The 22,862-nt window shown below is 41.1% G+C and overlaps 2 protein-coding genes across 2 annotated transcripts in view; both read left to right on the top strand.

The window, feature by feature from the left end:
* LOC106812451 (5'-AMP-activated protein kinase subunit beta-1-like) overlaps positions 1 to 22,862 on the top strand; it is a gene marked incomplete at its 5' end in the record, with an annotated part of 33,588 nt that overhangs the window by 3,519 nt on the left and 7,207 nt on the right. The window contains 4 exon segments of the mRNA XM_014816336.1: positions 4,366 to 4,459; positions 4,725 to 4,842; positions 5,154 to 5,293; positions 10,444 to 10,512. Of these exon segments, the coding sequence (XP_014671822.1) occupies positions 4,366 to 4,459; positions 4,725 to 4,842; positions 5,154 to 5,293; positions 10,444 to 10,512 (421 nt within the window).
* Positions 13,143 to 14,262, top strand: LOC106812453. Its single transcript, XM_014816337.1, has 2 exons — positions 13,143 to 13,766; positions 13,890 to 14,262. The coding sequence occupies exons 1-2, from the start codon at positions 13,355 to 13,357 to the stop codon at positions 14,096 to 14,098; spliced, it is 621 nt and encodes a 206-aa protein (XP_014671823.1). The 5' UTR covers positions 13,143 to 13,354; the 3' UTR covers positions 14,099 to 14,262.

Raw genomic sequence — 22,862 nt, forward strand, 5'->3', positions numbered from 1 at the left:
CTAACAAACTGTGAAGTACATCTCGGACGCACGACTGAAATTTTACCGTTTATAATCGTTAGCAACAGACCATCAGACTGAGGCCCCAGAGCGCTCTGCGGCGTCTTGTTATTAGGAATTTGGGTTTGTAAATGTACACTCATGGCTTTTGCGCATGCGCGTGATTGAATGATCCGACACGCGCCGGCCGATCGTGGACCCGGGTTGATGGCGCTTCGCAGCGGTCGTCCAGGGTGTCGGGGAGGGTAGGCTAGCCTTTTACTTTATAGAGTACGTCTATAGCTCAAGCAAAAGAACATTCCTCGGAAATGTCGAGGCACGCTAAATATATGCAACACACACAACTGAATTTTTATGTAAAAATTGTATTTGGGGGTATTTCTCAATACCACGAAGAGTGTAAAGGAAAATGTTTCCCACAAGTCAGAGCAACAATATGCACCAAAATCGCGTGCCATGATTTTTAGGCTCACATCTGACATAGTCAGATGCAGCTTGTAGGAATCGCATGATTGTCCGGCGTCCGTCAACAGTTGGGCACAAGATCTCTATAACTGCTCGACCGTACGGTCACGATATTGGGGGCGTGGGGGGGGGGGGTAATCTGAAAACGGAGTTGGTAGTCCGAAGCTGGGCGCGTCAGAAAGCTGTTCAAAGTCAAGAGTGTAGTAAACGAAGGGAACAAATTTGCTCCTTAAGCTTAAGCATATAGGACGGAAATGACACGATGCGGCCACTAAAGTCTAAAACGGCTCTCGACGTAGGCTTGCTGATAGGTCGGTGTATAGATCATGGTACGGACAAAGCCATCACTCGTGCACGACAGGAAATGGAGGCTTACAGGTCAAGCGTCAATGGGGCACAGGGCAGATCTTAGACATTTTCTGAGGACATGGTTCTGACGGAGCGATTGAAACCTTTGTTTCAAGCGGTGAGCTTCTACCCATTTGTATGCTTTTCTGCAAAGGACCATGAAATGTACTTCCGTGACATGCGAAGAGTAAGGGTTCGGATAAACCTTTTGACCGCTCAAGAGGGAGCGGTTAAACATGGAATGTGATGACCTGTTAACCAAAGGACTGAACCTGCTTTGCTAGATTAGAGCTCGCGCCTCCGCCACCACCCTCTCCCACCTCCCCCCCACCCACCTTCCCCCACCCCCTCCCCCCTCCTCCCACCCTCCCCCACCACCACCACTACGCTCGCGCTCGACGCATATCCTCGATAACATGTTAATATAGCGAAGTCATTAAAGTTACACAGCTGTATCTTTACTACTGTACCAGTAGGTATAGCCTATCATAGATTTTAGATCTGTATTAGTAGTATCCTAGATATATGCTCTGAGCGCGAACGCGGTGGCAGGAGGGCGCACTTGATTCGGTTGCCAGTGAGTTTATCAGAAGAATACCTGGCTACAGTACATGTCAGTTGAGCGCTGTCGCTCTGCGGCACTTGTTTATGAAGTTTCATATTTACCGCAAAAAATGGGAAAACTGCCTAAAATTTAAATCGTATGTTTGGATTGAAAATATATGCAAATATAGAAGCATAACTCATAAAAGATGGCACTTAATATCAAACCTTGGCGTACTTTTTTGCAGCAGTGTGTTATTATTAAAACGAGTTTAAAATTAAATTATCTTGAGTTGTAATGGCAGAGAAATATCCATTTATACATAGACTATTGTGGCAGAAATCGAAACAGAAATTAGCATTTTTCTTCTTTTGACCATTGATTGACCGCCTGTCTACGAAATGGGTGAACGTATGTGAAACATCTACTGTTAGTACTCGCTGCAACATATCCATAACTAACTGAAACCACAAGATTGGTAAAATGTTCTGTGCAGCTTGAGAAATTGTGAGAAATTACGAGTTTACCACTTGTGCAATTAGTGTGCAGAACGTGGGAACGCTGCATACTGCATGAGGTCACTAAGCTGCGTGTCAAGAAACGCGTGGCGATGTGTTATGTTATCCCTTGTATAAGGCAGTGCCAAGAGATGTCCAATGTCGTCGGTCTGCTGCTACTGGCCTCAGCGTGTCCCATGACAGGTCCCACATCCGCATCTCCTTCTCGATGGTCCTGCTCCAGGTCTCCTTGGGTCTTCCCCATCTTCTCCTCCCATCTGGCATCCATCATCGTGGCGATGTAACGAGGCATAAATGCTATAAGAGGGTTGGGGCTGATAGATTCGATGAATACATAGAACAAGCAAGTTAGTTCATGTTTCTGACGTCATCAGTAAATGTATGTTTAAAGTTATTATTTCGAACATAATCTCGTGTTTTCCCAACTTTTGCGACACTTACCGTTATTGCTTTAGTAACAGCAGCTGTCTAGAAACGATAAAATGGCTTAGAACCTTTGTACTTAGCTATATTCTCGAAGACATACATGATTCGAATTTTGAATGTAGTAATGTGTAGTTAATTTGTCTAAATAGCAGTGAGATGTAAACATAATTGCACTTTCGTGATTAGCGCTAGGTCTATAACGTGCAAAATGTATCGGCAGAATATGCCAAATTGTGTGGCCACATGGTGGCAGTCCCTCAGATCTGATTGCATCTATTCAATGCCGTTTAAGTCGCTATCCAGATGGTATCGCGAAAATCATTGTCTTCGACAAGTACCAAGATGTCTCAGCCAAGGATCATGAGAGTATGCGGCGGGCTGGTGAAGTTATCATCGACTATATACTCTCCATTACCAGTTATCTGCCAAAAAGAGCTGCAATCATGAAGAGCAAGAACAACAAGCAGAGGCTGGCAAGCGTGTTGTGTACCTTCAATGTAGGAGAAAATGCAACAATGGCTACTCGGGACGATGGTGTATTTGGTCACGATGAAGCCGACATTACCATGATCTCCTATGTCCTTATGGCTGCTAACTATGGACAAGGCGTAATCTGTGTGCTTAGTGATGTACTGGGTGTATTGGGCACCACCAAGGCATGTGGCTGTCACAAAGAACATCTTTCATGCACGTCATACTGTATCTGCTCTGATAAAGCGAGCTGCTGCAATCCATACACTAAGAGACGAGATGCTCAGGCTGAAGATGAGAATTGTTGAATATAAGGATGTTGAGGGAGAGGATTTTGTGGAGGGTATAGATCATGAGGGTGAAGGCCATGTGGATGTTGAGAATAGTCTTTCTGAATCTGATTACCTGGATGATGAGTGGGAGTAAGCCAATGTTCATGCACTATGCACCATGACTGTGCCTACTGCAGCTAAATAATTTACAACCTACGTGTTAACAGGTGTGATCACATGTTTCAAATATGGCTTCTTACTGTTTTTCATCGCCAAATATGTCAAATGATATATGATTATCCATTCCTGCTCATGAATAAACTAAAATGTAATTTAGTTGAAATTTCCATTCATTGTTCATTGCTGAAAAGTAAAATTTGACCTTGACTTGCCGAACGTCAGAAATAGATTCTACGCACCTAAAACACCTATAAAAGATGTATTACACATCATTTTAGGTCAAGTGGTTAAAAAGTTTTGAAGATGGAGTCCAGCGGCCATTTTGGATTTGTGCAAATTACTAGAGTTGCCTAAAGTTGCCATTTGGGCAACCTAGCTTAATTTGTTTTAGAACTCCATATAAGTACAAATCAGCAAAAAAACATCATAGGAAAGAATATTTCTAGGTTGGGTATTGAATACATAAGAACGTCAAATCGACTATATATACGATATTTCCGAGCTAAAAATATACAAGAAAGCTACTCTTTCGGGATTGCTATCATGACTTTTTGTAATCACACTAGGCTAAGCTTCAAATCTATACCACTTCCGGCTGGTCCCTCTGAATGGTACATTTGAGCAGGTCTGGCCCATGGACTAGAAGCGCAACTTTGTCAGGGTGGTTGCACAATCATGCGGTCTCTTGTCAACGGTCAAAAATAAAGATTTCGAAAAACACTGTTTTATGACAAATGAGAATGCGTGATTGTAAAAGTTTGTAGTTAAATACCATGATTTTGGACTTACTATCATAACATACTCTAGGTTATAGTATCCTCTTAAGTGTTTCAGGTGTTAGTCCTAGTTATTGTGACAGCTATTATTTTAGCTGTTGGAACTATTTAAAATTTACAGGTTGCAGCCTCATAAGAATGCCAACATTGTAGTCTCTTGACATTTTAACTGCAAGATTAACGTAAAATTGGACTTTCATCCCAAATCGTCTGATTTATAATTTATAAAGATTACAAAAATGTTGTAGTCCGTGTGACTACAGCATCTTTTAAGTGAGTTATGTACCATGGTAACACACTGGCTGTAATATGCATGCATGTATCATTTAACGTGTGTGCACCAGTTGATTCAATTGTGTTTGTAGTACGGAGAATTTCATGACGATCATTGAACTGGCAGAAGGTGAGCACCAGTACAAGTTCTGTGTGGATGGCGATTGGAAGCATGATCCCAAGCAGGTACCATGCCTCAATCGCATTGATCGCTCAGTTCTAGAGATCTATTGGTGTCATGAAATCACTCGCCGAGCTTGACATATATTGCAGTGGAGCTTGCCAGTCATACCCCTGTGCAGTAATGAATTTTCAAACTCTTGCAAGTATTTTACTTACGAATTGTAGATTTGTAAAATTTTGTAGTGTAGGCTGTAGATTATATGGGTAACAATTAGCTGCAGTGTTTTGCATATGGATAAAATGTTCATTAGCGATTATTCTTTTTCAGCCGGTTGTCAACAACAATTTAGGGTCTGTTAACAATGTGGTGTCAGTAAAAAAGACGGACTTTGAGGTTTTTGAGGCGTTGGCAGTGGACAGTAGCAAAGATGGTCATGGGTTAGCTGGTGAGTCGACCCTGTTATTGCTGTTGTAGAAATTTTTTAAGTCCAATCAACACACACTCGTCTAGGTGAGCTGCAGTACTAAAGTACCTGTAGTCACATCACACGGAAATTCACTTATCTTATGAGCGAGTAAGTATTCATGATCAGCAACATTATCGCAAGTGGCCATGAACTTTTTCTTTACTTCTGCAGGTATTAGTGTACATCGGAAATTGTGCTCTATTCATCCTCTGCTATGATGCTATGCTGTTTCGATTTTGTTACTTGCCATTGTTTTGCTGCAATGTATATATGTGTTCCACCTTATGCAGCAGGGGTGGTGTCAGGGTCACCACCAGGTGAGTACTCACAGGAGATCCCAGTGAAGACAGCGCACGAGAGGTCATCCGGTCCACCCATCCTCCCCCCACATCTCCTGCAGGTTATCCTCAATAAGGACACACCAGTCTCGGTGAGTACCATAGTCAATGTGTGCATGTGAGTGGTCCTACCTTCAAGTGAGCTGGTGATTTGAGTGATATATCACTACATCTACTTTCACTGCATGCATGTTGTTGTTGCTGTTGTAGTTGTTGCAGTGGTGGTCGTGGTCATGGTGGTGGTGCAAGTGGCTGTGGAGGCGGCGGTGGTTGTTGTTGTTCTTTTTCTTTTTCTTGTTCTTCTCCTACTTCTTCTTTTCTTTCTCTTGCATTTGCTTTTGCTCTTGCTCTTGTTCTTCTCGTTGTTGTTGTTGTTGTTGTTGTTGTTCTTCTTCTTCTTTTTCTTCTCCTTGTGCCTGTTGTTGTTGTTGTTGTTGTTGTTGTTGGTGTTGGTGTTGGTGTTGTTGTTGTTGTTGTTGTTGTTGTTGTTGGTGCTGCTGCTGCTGCTGCTGCTGTTAAATGTTATTGTTGTTGCTGTTTTAATGGCTACTAGAGTAAACCACCCCACGTAATACTGCCAATCTCACTTATCACCTGGAAAATGCCAATGTACAGATCGCTTGTATCTATTTGTACGTAATTTAGCCTTGTAATTCCGCCCTTCTTTAACCGCCAACTGGCAACATTATGGCTATGTACAATCCTATATAAATGCATTGAAAATACACTTGTTATACCGCCATCGAGGGTGTTGGTTGGTATTGGTTGTTCAGTTTCTATGGTAACATACACACAGCACATCCACGCAAGTCCTATGTGGTAGCATTAGGCTATACATGTAGTACAGTGTATTGCATCACATTCACTTGCTAGTATGGTGCCTACGAAGCGACCTCGTGTTGCCTTGCAGGCTCTTGAAAAACGTGAAATTTGCAAATTTTCTAAAAAATATCCCCTGAAGTCACAGCAAGCAGTTGCCGATAATTTCACTGCTCTGTGGGGTAGAGAAATAAAAAGGCGAACTGTCGGAGATATCCTACAGGCATCTGACAATTGGGATGCTGATCTGTCTAAATCAATGCTCAGCTCAAAAAGATTGAGACCTGCTAAACACGCGGACATGGAAAAAGCCCTATTCTTGTGGTTCACGTAAACCAGGGCAAAAAATATCACCGTTACGCAGGATATTTTAAGGAAGAAAGCAATGTATTTTGGAGAACAACTTAAGATTTGTGATAATTTTACTTATTCTAGTGGTTGGATCAGTTGATTTAAGAACCGTTTTGGAATATCTAGTTGTAAAATTTGCAGTGAGAGTGCTGTTGTGGGCGCAGATGTGATTAAAACGGGAATAGAGAAAGCTAAAGACGTGATTAAAAACTATTCTTCACAGAACGTCTTTAATTTAACATGGATGAAACTGTGTTATATTTTGCAATGATACCAGACAGATCACTGACGACATACGGAAGGGACAAAAACAATACAAAACTGGCAGATTGTCTCTCGAGACAACCTAATCAGAGAAAGCGTACTACAATTGACCTCGACGTCAAAGTATTACACGTGCAGTACTCGACGTCAAAGCTTCAGCAACTGCGAGAGGAGTCTAACAAAGACGCCATTCTCTGCGCGTTGTGAGACGTCATCATAGCCAGATGGCCAGATGAGCGACGCGGTCTCCCAACCCCGCTCACAGTATATTGGTCCTTCCGAGATGAACTGAGTGTCGAGAACGGACTAGTCACGAAAAGTCAAAGAGTGATGATACCAGAGACCATGCAAGCCGATATCCTAGAGCAGATACACACTGGTCACCAGGGCGTTACCAAGTGGCAACTTAGGGCAAAATCTTGTGTGTTCTGGACAAATATTAACCAGGATATCGACAAGTTGGTGGCACAATGCTCAGCGTGCCAAAACGCACAAACCGAGCCAACCACCAGAACCGCTTCAACCACATGAGACAAATTTGTTCCATTTTGACGGTGCAGAGTATCTGGTACTGGCAGATTACTACACAAAATTTCCCGTAGTGAGGAAAATAGTGGGAGCATGCACAACAGGTGCAGTTGTCCAACTAGTAACATGGACGACCTGAGCATATCATGTCCGATAACGGCCCACAATTCGGCTCAGCTGAATTTAGGCAGTTTCTACAGTAATGGCAGATAGATGGCGTGACTAGTAGCCCCAGGTACCCGAAATTAAATGGATTCATTTAACAAAACGTGCGCACAGTCAAAGAAATCCTGAAGAAAGCTAAGGAAACCAGAGAGACATGATACAAGATTGCGTGGCACAGCTTTGCTGTTGATCCTGAGCGCTGCGCGCGGATGAGACGCGCAGTTCCGCGGGATATGCGCACGCGACCGCGGAGATGTTCAAGTATGAAGCGCTGTCCGCAGTGGAGACGTGCGCCAAATTCGAGGCCCGGCGCACGTCTCCACAGCGGTCAGCGGATGGTCTGTAGTTTTAGAAGATGACAATGATTATATGGACGATATTCTAGAAATTGGAAATTGTAAAACAGTAAAAAAATCGCTGTTCCTACGACGTGTAACAGTCGGAGAGCCTGGTCGGTTTAGCCCCAGATTAGCTGAATCAAAAAGATGAGAATTTAATGTGAACAAAACAAATATAATGGTTATATAAAATTCACAAACAAAGAAAGGATCGAGGGGATTAATAGGCAACCAAGTAATCAAAAAATGCACCAAATATTCATACCTAGGGGATTTAACACAGACTAACGGATACGTATTCGTTAGTCTGTGGATTTAATTAATGTTATAGGAGGTTATAACGCTATGATAAGAGTCGGAACTGAAAAATGTAGGTTAAGGGAAATAATTATGGGCAAAAGAGCAAAATTGTGAAAATCATACTATAGAAGCAAGAAAAATTATGCGAATACACAGTTTTACCTTTCTTCCTAAATAACAGTGAAACATGGACTAACTTAACTAAGGAAGAAGTAAACATGTTGGAGGATATCCAAAATGATCCAAGAGATGGCGCTGTGGCATGTAAACATTGGCTCCCGAAGCGAGTTTTTTTGCCGAAATGTTTTCTCTCTAAATTACTGAATGACGCAGTGAAAATGCGGATAATTTTCCTCCTAGATGCGAAATGCATCAGCCGGGCATTTCATTATTTACAAAAAGTAAATAGGCCGGCGAAAAACGGTAGGTACAGGAACCGTGGTAACGTCGGTCACGCCCCATTCATGTCCATCAACGAATAAGGCGGGGCTTATTGTGCTTACAGATAGGCGAAATTAGAACAAAAGGACTTAGCACTGTGCGCAAAACAGCGTGTTATATTCGTATTTGTGCCAAACTCTATCGTATGAAACCGTTCTAGCCTAGCAGAATGCCCTAGTTCCTGAGATCGGCGATTCCATGCTCGAATAGTATTAAACCTGAAAGGGATAATACAAGGGTGCGGCGTGGACTGTGATTGGAAGACACAAAGTGTCAATCCTCGGCATCATGGCCGCATCACGTCAAGGACAGATCCTGACCGAGCCCTACTGTGTGTTAGGACAACACCCATTGACAGTCAGTTGCCAAGCCCGGCAGAACTGATGTTTAACCGAAAAGTGGTTAGTAACCTCCCGGTCAGAACGTCGCCCAGCTATCAACAGTTGTACGATAGGGATAGGGTAGAGGAACGCCTCCAAGAGAGACAGGGTACCCAAAAACACTATCACAACCAAGCTGGAGCCAGAGAGTTACCTCCCCTTATGACGGGAGAGACTGTCACGGTACAGGATCAGCAAACTGGACTGTGGTTCCCTGCAAAGGTAATTCAAAAGTGCCAAGAACCACGGTCTTATATGGTGGAAACACCACACGGAAGAATCCTTAGGCATAATAGACAACAATTACGTAGTGTGCCCAAAGCAGGCAAGCAAGTCCACTTTGAGGACAATCCAGTCGTTGTGCCGCAGACTACACAGGCGCGGCCGCATCATAACACGACTGAAAGACCTGTGACCACCAAAACAGGAGTGGCTGTTAGTGGTAGAGCCAACAGTGACACGTATAGAACACGTTCAGGGCGGCATATTAGAACGCCGAAACGTTATTTAGACACCTAAAAATGGTGCACAGAATATGCATACAATAGTCTTATATTAAGCTATGATTTGTAGTGTGCATCATCGCAAGTCCGATGTTTTGCATTATAATTGAATCGTTATTCGTTTAGCTAACTGGCAAAGACGTGCAAAGCAATGAACATTCCAGTTAGCAGTGTTTTATCTGTGAACATTCCGGTTAGCGGAAAGCATTTATTTGTGAACGTCTTTGTGGCGACGAACGTTGTGTAAAAATGTTGAACATTATTCGCACAGTGCAAGGATATTTGCACAAGAATCATGACATTATGTTATAAGTTTTCAGTTCTTAGTCAGTTATATGGATACAAACCGCAGCAAGTAAAAATGTTGAACATTATTCGCACAGTGCAAGGATATTTGCACAAGAATCATGACATTATGTTATAAGTTTTCAGTTCTCAGTCAGTTATATGGATACAAACCGCAGCAAGGTTAAAAATTAAATGTCATAATTACGCATATGTTTAATTGTTATAAGAAACGGGGGATGTAACATTCCATTTGGAAAGGGGGATGTAATGATGTAACGTTATGACGTGCGTGCATGAGTGTCCGAGATTCTACGAGAGGCCGCGAGCATGCACGTACTCTCTCTCTGCTACGTGTGCTTGGAAGCGTGAGCTGTGTTTGAGGATGGCTCCTCAGAATAATAAATATTATACCAATTAACAACATGTGTTGATCCATATTATTACACCAGCCAATAATTAAATATCTTATTGTTTCAAATCCTGTGTAACAACATCTGTTAGCTACAACTGGTAATACTGGATGCAGGCCAGATAACACCTGAATAAGAAACATTTCTCACACAGAAACAAATAATTGTCTACTAAATAAAACACATTGCAACTAATTAGTTTATTCCTATTCCAACTATGGCCGATACCACATGCATCCACTACTATTGCTACTAAGAAAAGCTATTGTACTAAGCTAATCTAATCCCACTTTCTCTATAATATCTTCCCGTCTCCAAAACCATGGAAAACATATATAACACTACTAGCTTCCATTTGCTATGACGAAGTGCCTTTGTGTAAGATTGGGGAGAAGTATATGGCCTGGGTGAGGTGTCGCTACTATATGTATACTGGTTTTTCATTCTTATTTCAGTGCGAACCGTCTCTCTTGCCTGAACCTCACCACGTCATGCTGAACCATCTATATGCACTTTCTATAAAGGTAAATTATATATACATATCTACATTTAGATATATAATTGAGCCTTGTCCTTATATAGATATATATATATATATATATATATATATAGCACCACCATATCCATGATAGGTAATAACAAAGTAGGTGAAAGGTAGACCAATTGCCCAGATGTGCTTTTAAAAACAATTATGTCTACTCAAGAATTTGAAGCGAGAACATCACATGTACTCAAGCAGACTCCTGGGAATTCTATACACGCCATCATAATTTTGTCAGGCGTCCGACCAAACACGGGTCATAAGATCGGGTATGATCATGATCACTCATCTATGGAAAGCCATCCTCTTCAAAAATCATTTTCAAACATTTCAAATACACAATTTTAAATCAATTTTAAACATTTCAAATTAATTAATAAAAATGAAAATTACTTTATATTGTTTGAGAAATTTAAATTCAACATTTAAAATCAATTCACAGAATAACAAATCAATTTATTAACTTGCAAATTAATTCACAACTTTCCAAAATAATTGACTGATATACAAATTCCTTCACATCATTGTAAAAATTCATTTTCTAAACGTACAATTTATTTTCAAAACAACAAACCAATTTACTAACTTGCAATTTAATTGAGAACATGTTACATAAACTCACAAATGTTCAAATCTTGCTTCGTCACCCTAGCAATTGAAATTATAAGTTTGAAATTAATTTACAGAATAACGAATCAGTTGACTAAGTTTGAAATTAATTTATTACTTTTAACATTAATCACCAGAAATGCGAATCTAACTGTTGGTTTCAGAATTATTAGGTAACAAATGACAAATGTATAGCTTAAATTACAAATTAATCATACAGCTTAAATTACAAATTAATCATACAGCTTTCAAAACATATAAATGTTTACAATCAAAGAGCTCATTTAACAATCAATTTATGCAACTTCCAATCTATTCAAGACCTCTGAAATTACTTTACTAACGTTTACAATTGGCCGCCCACTCTGTTGTTTCCAGTCCGTGTGCAAATCTATTCAGGAAACTTTGAATCAATTCATAGGACTTGCAATCTATTCACTACACTTTCCGAACCAGCCAACTACAAACCAAACTCCAAATCAATTAATTCTAAAAGTGCCCGGATGCTTTACAGGTGATTATAGGCGAAATAGAGTAGTAAATACATTTCGTGTTTATTTACCTTTTTTTTTTATTGAGACGTTACAAGTGCCTGTGCCGGCGAACGCTTTTGCCAACCAGCAGAGCTATGTTTACACACGTGACCTGGACGTGACGTCACGCTGAACGCTCCTTGGGCAACACTGTCACTACACTGTAGTGTACAGCTGTAAACAAACACATCTTTCCCGCAGGGTGGTAAAAATCGGATCCTCCAATACTATAGCGTATCCATCCGAGCTGAAGCATCTGGGCACTTTTAGAATTAATTGATTTGGAGTTTGGTTTGTAGTTGGCTGGTTCGGAAAGTGTAGTGAATAGATTGCAAGTCCTATGAATTGATTCGAAGTTTCCTGAGTCCAGGCTAGGCGTAATGGTCATAATAGTGTATGCTTGTTTTTCGACATATATAATGTTTTTTTGCTGTTTCTGGTCAATGTTAGGGTGCTGATGCCAAATCCGATGTATGCCAGCTCGTAAGTGTTGAGCATTTTTTTCTAGAGCACAAAATACACCCGAAAATACACTTTTTTGTAAATAACGGCGATAATATTGTATTTAGACCCCAAGTATGTATGGAAATTAAACATTCGTTTTCTACCACGGGCATGCACAGGCGCACGATTTATTGATCGTCTGCTGTGCAGCTCCTACTACTGGCAGCGGTTGGCAGCAAGCCACGGGTAGACGGGTATCAGGCCTCACGCTCTGCTAGACAATGTACACGCTCTGCGACAAACAGTTCGGCCGCGAACCAGTCTAGCCAGAGGTGACCTTTCAGTGCACCCTGGGTTGCACGCTGGGTTAATGGGCTAGACACTGCATGACAGGTATCGTTTTAAGCACGAACACCGTAATAAAGATTTGATGTTTTGCCTTGCACTGACAATTGTGTATTTTGTAATTACAAATGTGAATTATAAGGCAGAAATGTGTGAAATGATGTCATGTAACTATGTGTGAGTACTATATGACCAATTCTAACACGACGAGTCGGGCTACTAGTACTAGCACTCTGGTTGTATGCGACCGGACCAAGCATTTACCCGACTAGGTCGGTCGAACGTGGGTTAGTGTCGAACCCTGGCGAAATGTAGTTGTAGATGTAGTTGTAGTTTAGTCGTAGAATTTTGTTCTATTTCAGATAAAGAATGGAGAAGAATTGTATAATATGTGGCTCTAGTGCACCTAAATTGACACATTCATCCAGGATAACTGCACTACGCCAAGCAAGCCATCAACGTGGCGATGACCTGGCCAGGAGACTTGCGGATGACGCTACCACATTCTTGTGTCACAAGAACTGCATAAGTACATACTGCTCCCCACACCACATCCAAAGACTCCTAAAGAAGAGAAAAAATGAGACACCAGCTGACTCGAGCTCGAGTTCCAAGCACTTGCGAAGCAATACTGAATGCAGTTTCAGTTTCCTGGAACACTGCCTCTTCTGTGGAGAGGAATGCCAAGTGGAGCGACCTCACAAGAATCCAAATAGATAGAGAGAGGCCTATCTTTGCAGAACTGCTAACAGAGAAGGACAAATCTCATTCAAAGAGTCAGTTCTTAGCCATGCAATACAGAGAAATGATAACTGGGGAAATGAGGTTGCATTCAGAGCAAATTCAGCTCTGAGTGACTTGCATGCAGCTGACGCTCGTTATCATAAAGAGTGCATGTTGAAGTTTGTCACAAACCGTCCTACTGCATTTACTCTGACTGATCATGACACTGCTCTAGAAAAACTCATAAAGGAGCTTCACTCAGATCCAACAAGAACTTGGAACAGTGTTGAATTGCATAAACTATACGAGGAGTTGGGTGGAAAACAACTGTCACGGCGTTCACTCATCAACTACCTTGGCAAGACCCTTCATCCAGACCTACTTGTTCTTTATTCACCAAGCGTGGCATCTATCCTTCTGTTCAGAAGCAATGCATCAGCTAACCTTCGGATCGTGGATGATGTCGAAGATGACTGCAATCAAGCCATCTCAAGCCTTGGTAAGAAGATAAAGTCTGAGTGCCTTGCACAGAAGCCAGATACCAGCACGTATGTAACGCACATATCACTTGACTCAGTCACAGGTACACCTAAAACCTTTGTACATTTTATTTAATTCCTTTTCAGCAATAGTATGGTGTTTTACAATGAAGAGTGTTTCCATTTTATTATCATATACATGTTATGTGAATATTCTTTTATCGCAGGTGAATGCAGTCAAACTCTTCTGGCACTCGTGGCAGAAATATCTCCCAAACTGCAGTTTACATTGCCAGCAGCAATGATTGGTAATATTGTTCTAAGCGCTGTTTGTGATCAAGTCACCAGCTTACAAGTGGCACTCAGTACCCTGTTCAATCAACAGAGAAGTGTAATTGACCAGCTGCACAGTTTTGGAGTAACTTCCAGTAACTAAGGCGTTTTCGAATTTCGGCAGCCGCAGCTATGGCAAAAGATGATCAAGGTATAGCACAGTTTGACAGTAAGAATGGCCTTGTCCAAGTGGTTGCGGACAATTTTGACACGCAAATCTCATCCCAAAACGGCCAAAAGTCAACCCATGGCTTGGCTATGATAATCACCCAAGCTGGTCAGCCAAAGTCAGAACCAGTAGATAGTGAGACAGTCTCTCAAACAATCCAACGTTTGAAGTGGGAAGAGACAAAGGCTTCCAAACTGTCTCTGGTAGATATTAACGTTCAACGTTTTCGTGGCAGAAAGCAATCTGACATGCCAGAAGAGTATGCTAGAAGAGTTGTACCCACGCTTGCTTTTCTTGCCAGAATGCAATTGTCAAATCAGAGAGCAGCAGCAGAAGATTTTGTGTTTCTGAAAGCTGTTACCGGGGAAGATCCGTGTCCAGAATATGGTGGGTTTAACACGAAACAGGCCAGGGAAAGAGGCCAGCAGCCAGAGAAGAAGACCAGTCTGCTGTACACTCCGTTTCTAGATATGACTACCTCAGAACCAGACAATGAAAACGGCAATGGTTCAAGCACAGGATATCACTACACTGACTGGCCAGGAATGGACAATTTTTACCTGTGACCAGCAATTATACAAGGTGGTGGTCAACATAGTATGGTATGAACCAGCTCTCTTCCCAAGGTTTGTGCCAAGGTTAGGAGGTATGCACTGTTTAATGAGTTTTGTGGGGGCAGCAGGGTCCTTGATGGCTGGCAGCGGCCTTGAAGACATTCTCAAGTCAACATTTGCTGGGGTGCCAAAGCTTCTCTCTGGCAAGAAGTTTCCAGAAAACATCCGAGCGCTTAGAATTGTGCTGGAAGAACTACTATGGCCATTACTGAACAAGGACGAGGAATCTAACATTGACAACCTCATGACATACTTGGAAACTATCAGTAGACGCAGTAGGACAACGAAACTGTGGGTTGACTGCCTGATAAAGCCTGTCCTGATCATCATGACCTTTGCACGTGCTGAAAGAGAAGGGCAATTGGCCACTTTCATATTGTCTGCCAGTTGAAAAATCTACCGTATTTCTTCTCATCAGACTGTTAATTACGCAACGTTTATGGACTGTACTATCTGCGCTGCTCATGCAGACGGCTTTCAATCCGAATGTCGCTGGAAAAGTTTCTAGCGGGAGAACATGTCATAGCATCACCAATGATGTCTTCTGGAAGCGGTCGTGGTCTGACCTCTTATCGAAAACTAAGAACATGCGCTACGGCAAAGGGCCTCTGGTATCCATTGGCTCCAACCCTGAATGAAACTACCTCGCCATCCTGGGCTCTATCACTTAGCATGTTTGGACAGTTAGGAGGGATTCTGGGAAGTAGCTACAGGTCAGAACATCAGACAGTGGTCCAGCCTGCGATAAGAGGATCGACGACCCGCGTGAAAGGCAGATGCTGCTGACAGACTGAAGATATCGGAAGCACTGTGCACATGCCATTGATGTGTATTATAGTGACACACACCAATGGAAGTCTTTGTCACATATATTTTCCTGGTCCAGGTTGTGATGACAAAGGTGTCAATGCTGATGATTCCGCGTGAATAATTCAGCACTGATCAGTGTTGGAGTATGAAAGGCAGTGGCCAACGGGATTTCACAAGAAGATATGTAAAAGGGTCTAAACCAATGTTACGCCGTACAAAAGTCAGAAGATGAGTGGTGGGGTCCCTGAGAACCGTGAAGCACTGAACTTTATCTATGCTCGAGTCATTGGAATCATGCTTCTTCAGGGAGACCATTTTCTACACAACCTCTCTTCTCCTATGATACTAGCTCCCATTTCCATCGCTCGTTTAATGCTCATGGTGACCATGAGAGACAACCTCACAAGTCTGGTGCTGAGTCCAAGATCAAAGTAGAATGTAGTCAAATGAAAACAGGGCGCCTTGCAAGTGTTATTCTAGGCTGGTTGTGGCAGTTCTGTGGACAGTTCCTGGCCTGCCACACCTGCTCAGGTGTCAACTTTGTTAATGCTGCTTGGCTAGCATAAGCGTCATGTGAATGGAACACGTTTCTTGCATGATGTTTGACAGATACTATGGAGACCAGCGAAAAGTCCATGCGTCGCGACAACAACGTGCCAAACGGTGTCAGTCGTATGTACAAAACTTACAACCTAAGATTGGCCCCACTACAAAGCAAACTGTCACCCTTGAATGTCAGCAGCTAAGCAAAGAGCAGATGCATTCGAATGATCGTTAGATGAACTGATTTGTCTGAGCCGTTCCGAGAGGCAAGACACATCATTGGTGACGGGCAGAATGCTCGTCCCATTGACGTAGGTACTCTGAGTAGCCAGCTGCACAACCATGGACACCATGAGGACAGCTGACAGTCCTCATTGCTTATCAATGCAATAAATGAAGCTGTGTGCAGCCATTCATTCTATCAAAGTTGTGTCCTGACGACACAGATGTTCTTGTGATCTTGGCTCACCATCTACACATCTGCGCAAACAAAACCGACCATGGCCAAGAGCAGAGTCAAAACTTCTCATGGAGTCATGCACTCAGAAATCCCGCTAATTGATTGATGTCAAATGAAGTTCGTGAAAAAGCATGCACAAGTTATCGGCCCAACCTACCTGGCAGCTCAAGCACTAACTGGTTGGCGATTCCGTATCCTCTTTGCTAGAATTGGCAGGCAACAGTCCTGAAGCAATTGGAAGCATTTGCTGACACATCAAGCTAGAATCTATCTACTTAGCTGACTGAAATCGTCGACTCTTGTCTGGCGATATGTAGGACTGTTGTACCGACAGAACATCACGAATCTCTGAGAACATATTACCGATGCGAGCAGCCTTCTTTCAATTCGAAAGCTAGCTGCAAAAGACATTGTACGCACCAAAAACTCAGCAGCTTACCACAAATACAAATGGCGAGCTTTCAGACCACACTGACCCGTGCCCACTATCAGACAGTTCTGCTGTGAAGTCTCTACTGGCATGAACCGTCCCACTCCACCTCTAGATCCTCACAGTTGGATGGGAGAAGAAGTTCTAACCTGCTCCCAGGCTGTATAAATGTGACGAACAGTTATTGTGCCTGATGAGGTATTACATCTCATCAGCTGTGGCTGCAATATCTGGTGCAAATCAGCAATTGTAACTGTAGAAGTTCAGTCTACGCGTGTACGGATGTTCTGCACCTGCACGAGGTGAAGGAAACTGCCGAAAATTGGTGAGGAGGGTATCCACAGAAGAACTTAAGCGGTGGATGACGAAGATTAAAGATAATGAAATGAAGATGTTTACTGAATAATTGAATAAAGGCATTCTTGTTGTACAGTGAGACCGTTGTTCCTGTGTGACATGACAAGTGATCGAACCATTTGTCCATTATTTAATTTCTTTGTTCAGATATATTAAGAATATGTCTGAAAATAAGATGTCAAATTACCCCTTAACATCTTTTGGCCATGAGGGCTATTCTTGGTTGTCCATACAATGTCATTCTGGAAATATAATAGATAAAGAATTGTTCCTCATCTACTATTAAGTAATGATCATTTTAAACTTGAATTAACAAGTTTGTTACGCGTAATTGAAACTGGCAATTACATAATCACTACAACTATGTCTGCCATATAGGTTTTTGGCTGCCATTTTTACAATTGTTTTTATTCAAAAATGCTCAACCTGCTATTAACTGGATACATCAGATTTGGAACCAGCTGGTTTGAATTGTGGGAGAAATTGTTAAAACATGTTATACTATGTCGCCTGACATAGCCCAGAACTAAGCCAGACGGTTGGGATTGCCAGCGATCGGCGAAAAGAAAATATCGCCGTATCATGATCTCAAAACTACACCAAGATAGAGTCAAAGGGTTGTACCAAAGTCGCAAATAACACAAGTATAATACTATACATGTTCCACTAACATACTTAGGAGTCAAAATACAATATAATCGCCGTTATTTACAAAAAAATGTATTTCTGGTGCCATTTTGATTTTTGTGCCTCTGGAAAAAACATGCTCACACTTACGAGCTGCATAACATCGCGATTTGAATCAGCAATAAAAACATTGACAGGAAACCAAAAAAAAACGTTATATATTTCAAAAACAAGCACCTGAGCACTCCTAAGCCGACTAATAGTTGCACACGACCGGACACAACAAAGTGGGCGGCATAATTGTAAAAAACGTTCAGTAAGTGATTTCCAGAGGTCTTGACATAGATTGAGAGTTGCATAAACTTTGGATTTGTTAAATGAGCTGTCTTTTGATTGTAAACATTTATATATGTTTGAAAGCTGATATGATTACCTTTGAATAATTAAGCTATACCGTTTGTCGTTTGTTACCTATAATAATCTGAACCAACAGTTAGATTCGCATTTCTGTGATTAATGTAAACGTAATGATTAATTTCAAACTTAGTGAGCGTGATTCGTTTCCTGTAAAATTCAATTTCAATTTTAAGGTGATGCAAGCGGACGGAGCAAGATTGACGATTTGTTGAGTTATGTAACATGTTTCTTATAATTGCAAGTTATAAATAGTTGCTTGTTGTTTTGAAAATAAATTGTATCGTTTAGAAAATGAATTTATAAAATGATGTGAAGGGAATTTGTAACTAATCAAGCAATTATGCTTCTGGAAAGTTTGAATTAATTCAAGTTAATTACATATTTGTATTCTGTGAATTGATTTTAAATTTTGAATTTAAATTTCTCGAACAATATAAAGTAATTTGTCTTTATTAATTAATTGAAAAATGTTTTAAATTGACTTAAAATGTGTATTTGAAATGTTTTTGAAAATGATTTTGAAGGGATGACTTCCATAGCTCATATCTGACAAACAAAGATGTGCAGTAATTAATTGTCCACATCTACTCATTCGAGCTGGTCTCCAATCCTTTGTCTATGCCATAACCAGGATGGTGGTGATGGTGCTTGAGTGACTACAACACAGTTATAAGAAGAAGTACGTGACGAACCCCTGCTATACAACCCATCTGACGGCCGCACGACTGCAAACGGCAACAGTGGCCTGCCTGACTACAGGCAGAAAAACATTCTTGCTCATCTTCTGCTCTTTACCCAAGGTCGCAGACAGCAGCGAATTTCACGAGCGAACAGATATCGAAACTTATTATGGCTCTCATAGTTTGCATTCTGATTTTCTTAGAAGCTTGAGACAAAGACAACTGTGCTCATGCTGATTCCTCTGACGTGCTGCTCAGCTGTCAGTGGGTTCTCAGTTACTGTGTTAAGTTTTATTGGTGATAATATCGTGGTGAATTGCAGCTGTTATGTCACACAGCGTTGTGACACAGTGAGGAAGTTGTTTCCGGTTATTGTTACTACTGTATCACACGATTTAGTGTATCATACAGCATGTCTGTGTCATAGCTCAGTATTGTTAATATTTAGTGTCTTGTTCAATTTCTGAATTGATATTTTATATACTAATTTATAGTATTTCATATACTTGGATCGAGCAATATTAACACCTCAACAAGACAAACAGCGAATGTGTACATACAATAGTCGGAAACTTTGTAGGAAAAAATGTTCTCAGTGCCAGCTAAACATGTTTAATTGACATCTTCGTTTTCCTTTAATGATCTCGACAGTTTCTTATGTGCCAAAGCACTGTGGAATGTTCATTATTTTCTTTGCTTTTAATGCTATTTTTGAGCTGGTGTTTACTGTGCACCAGCATTTTTACAAATGCTTAGGCTGTGACCGTAAAATAAGAATGTAGAAACGTTGTCGTAAACTGTCTCTACTTCTATTTTAGAGACACAACGTAACGATGGCACGTGATTGATGTGCTGTTGTGCACGGGTTGACGTGATGTTATGCCGTCTAAACCATGAACGGGTCATATAATGTGTTTCATCATTTGCATAGTTGGAATACTGCCGCCTCATTGCTTGGCAATCATGCGTTAGCGAGGTGAGCTTGACTGCACGGAACTGGGTCTGCGGACAGTTTCAAATGATGCAGGCGAGTTTGCAGCCGTACGTGATGTTTTAATGAACGAAACACCTAGCTGCAATCTACCAGCTCCTTTCAACCATGACAGCTAGTGTGGCTTTGTTGAAGGTTGAGAAACTGTCTAACCAGAATTTTCATGAAACGTGGAATCTTAGCACTATTTTTAATTTGTGTCAAAGGTAGGACCATAGCCTTTATAGCCTTCAGATTTTGGGGATCAATATAAAGATGCCTAATAAATGTGCAATTAACTCTAAAATATATGCAATGAATAATTTAAGAAAATATCACGCTGCCTAATCTTATCGTACATTTTGTTTACCACTCAACTTTCAAACCGTCCAAAAATTATTTCATAGACATTACCACCAAGGTCTCAAAATTTTGCTTACTGCTAAAAAGATAAAGGCATAATAGGCCCATCGATTATGCAATTTTAACGAATGCTAGAGTAACTGGCACCTTGTGTAGTTAATAAGTACATTACCTTATAGCCAAACGCGTATTAGTTTGTCCAATATCACTGCTGGTTACTAAGAAATGTCTAATTGAAATCCGCAGTCCACGAAATCAGTTGACTGACTTGTTTACATTTTCGAAACCGCATACTTCGAAACGGGTGTGATACAGATTTATAGTCCACCGGACATTTTCGCACGCATGCATTTTCGCTCGGCCGTACGCAATGCTAGCGATAGTACAGTACCGTAACTGTATACGTAACAGTAGCTCTGATTGTAATGAACGTGGAATCCACGTACGAATCACTGACGCTCGTGATAATAAAGTAGGCTGTGTTGGGGGCCAACGCTATGGGAGGATCGCGGACTAACCACGGCCACAGACTAAACATGGAAAGCAGACGCAACTACGCGTAATTTACTATAATTTCGGCTCAAACGAATACACGCTGTGTTCTCGAAATGAAGACATGATGGGTACCCGTTCAACTTAGCACCCACGGTATTTACTTGTGCCTCAATACCTTGAGAATACACCCAGAGATACATTCTACTCAAGCTCATTAGTTCGTATATAAGCATCCCGGGACAAACAATTCTCTGCTAAACACCCGTAGGCAACGATGTGAGTTGCTAACCGATCGTAGGCTATTTTTGCTTGGCACCAATTCAGCGTTGCGCAGATTACCAGATTTACGGATTTCAATTAAGCATCTTCTTAGTAATTAGCAGTGCATATTGGACAAATAATACGCGTTTTGAGCTATAAGGTAATGTACCCTACTTATTAATACAGAAGGTGCAGTTACTGTAGCATTCGGTCAACTTTTGTATAATAAATGGGCCCTATTATGCCTTTTAATTAGGCTATCCCCGTGTATTAGCATCTGATAGACATTTCAGTAGGTGGTGGTTCAAGCAGGTGAACATGGCAAGTGACCTCGGCTTAATATTTCAGTCGCTTATGTAATGAATATTAAGGGAAAGCTTATATACAGCTGCGTACCGTTAATGAAACGCAAGGGTATGAAGCTTTCATAACATCTCTTGGGTGCAGGATTTTCTTAACACTTGACTCACTTTACTTGCCTCGCCAAGGACGGTCTGAGCCCCGCTGTTAAGCACTGGGCTGTTTTGTATTACCGATGCATACACACTTGATATGTCAATATATTGTACTTATTGTATATGGCGAGTTGATTCAGTGTTCAATTTCCTTTTATCTGTAATCATATCTATGCTTTCGCTTCTTCAAGTGGTTAACCTGATTATAACTGTAGAGCTGGGCAAGCGCTCATGTATATGTAATTAGCCGTTATCACGTAACTATAATTTCAATATGCCAGCAGCGAGATCATGGTACCATAGTAATACAGATATATCCTATTTAATGCTTAATAATATATCCAAAAATATTTGATTAAGTGTATTGCAGACCAAAGTTATTTAAATTATGTCAAGATCATAGTCTTTGCACACAAGAAGTTTTTATCCAATTTATTATGACAGTCGTAGTTTTGTAAATGAAAGTATACCGATGTGTGATTGCTTTGATTGCTGCCATATAGTTTGCCAAATAAATTTTGATACTGCCCACTTTGTGCTTTACGAATTCTGTGAGTAGTCTCACACCTGTCGAAGTAGCAAGTTTCTAATCGCAGCCAAGAAGGCCTATGATTATGAAGGATACCTGAACAGAGCATTCTTTTAATGCTATTTTTGAGCTGTGTTTTACTGTGCACCAGCATTTTTTCAAATGCTTAGGCTGTGAACCGTAAAATAAGAATGTAGAAAACGTTGTCGTAAATATCTCTACTCTATTATTAGAGACAAAATGGTAACACAAGCGTCGTTTATAAAATCTAGCATCAAGGCGTTAGACAAGCATTATTCCACAAAAATATCCGTTGTAGTTGTATTACATATAGCATAGAAGAAACTTAGCAAATGCTTTCCACTGAATCTTTTATTATATTACTTTTATTATTTCACTTTGTTTCAAATTTTGTCTGGTTTCTCATTGACAACAATTAAAATTCGCACTACAAACTCAGTCCAGCAAGAGAAATTACAGGTGTAGAAATACACGTTAGTTTAGCCACATGTCTTACGCACATAGACGTCGAGACCTGGCTACCGTATTGTACAATTAAGTGACTACTACCCTAGCATTAATCCTTCTGCAATAGTATTTATATGCATGCGCCTGAGAAATCTACACCTGTTCGTTGCGGAGCTCCTTTCCCTTTCTTGATTTCTGCTCCCACATGGTATGGTGACA

Source organism: Priapulus caudatus, unplaced genomic scaffold (genome assembly GCF_000485595.1).
Source record: "Priapulus caudatus unplaced genomic scaffold, Priapulus_caudatus-5.0.1 Scaffold650, whole genome shotgun sequence".
Taxonomy (NCBI): Eukaryota; Metazoa; Priapulida; class Priapulimorpha; order Priapulimorphida; family Priapulidae; genus Priapulus; species Priapulus caudatus.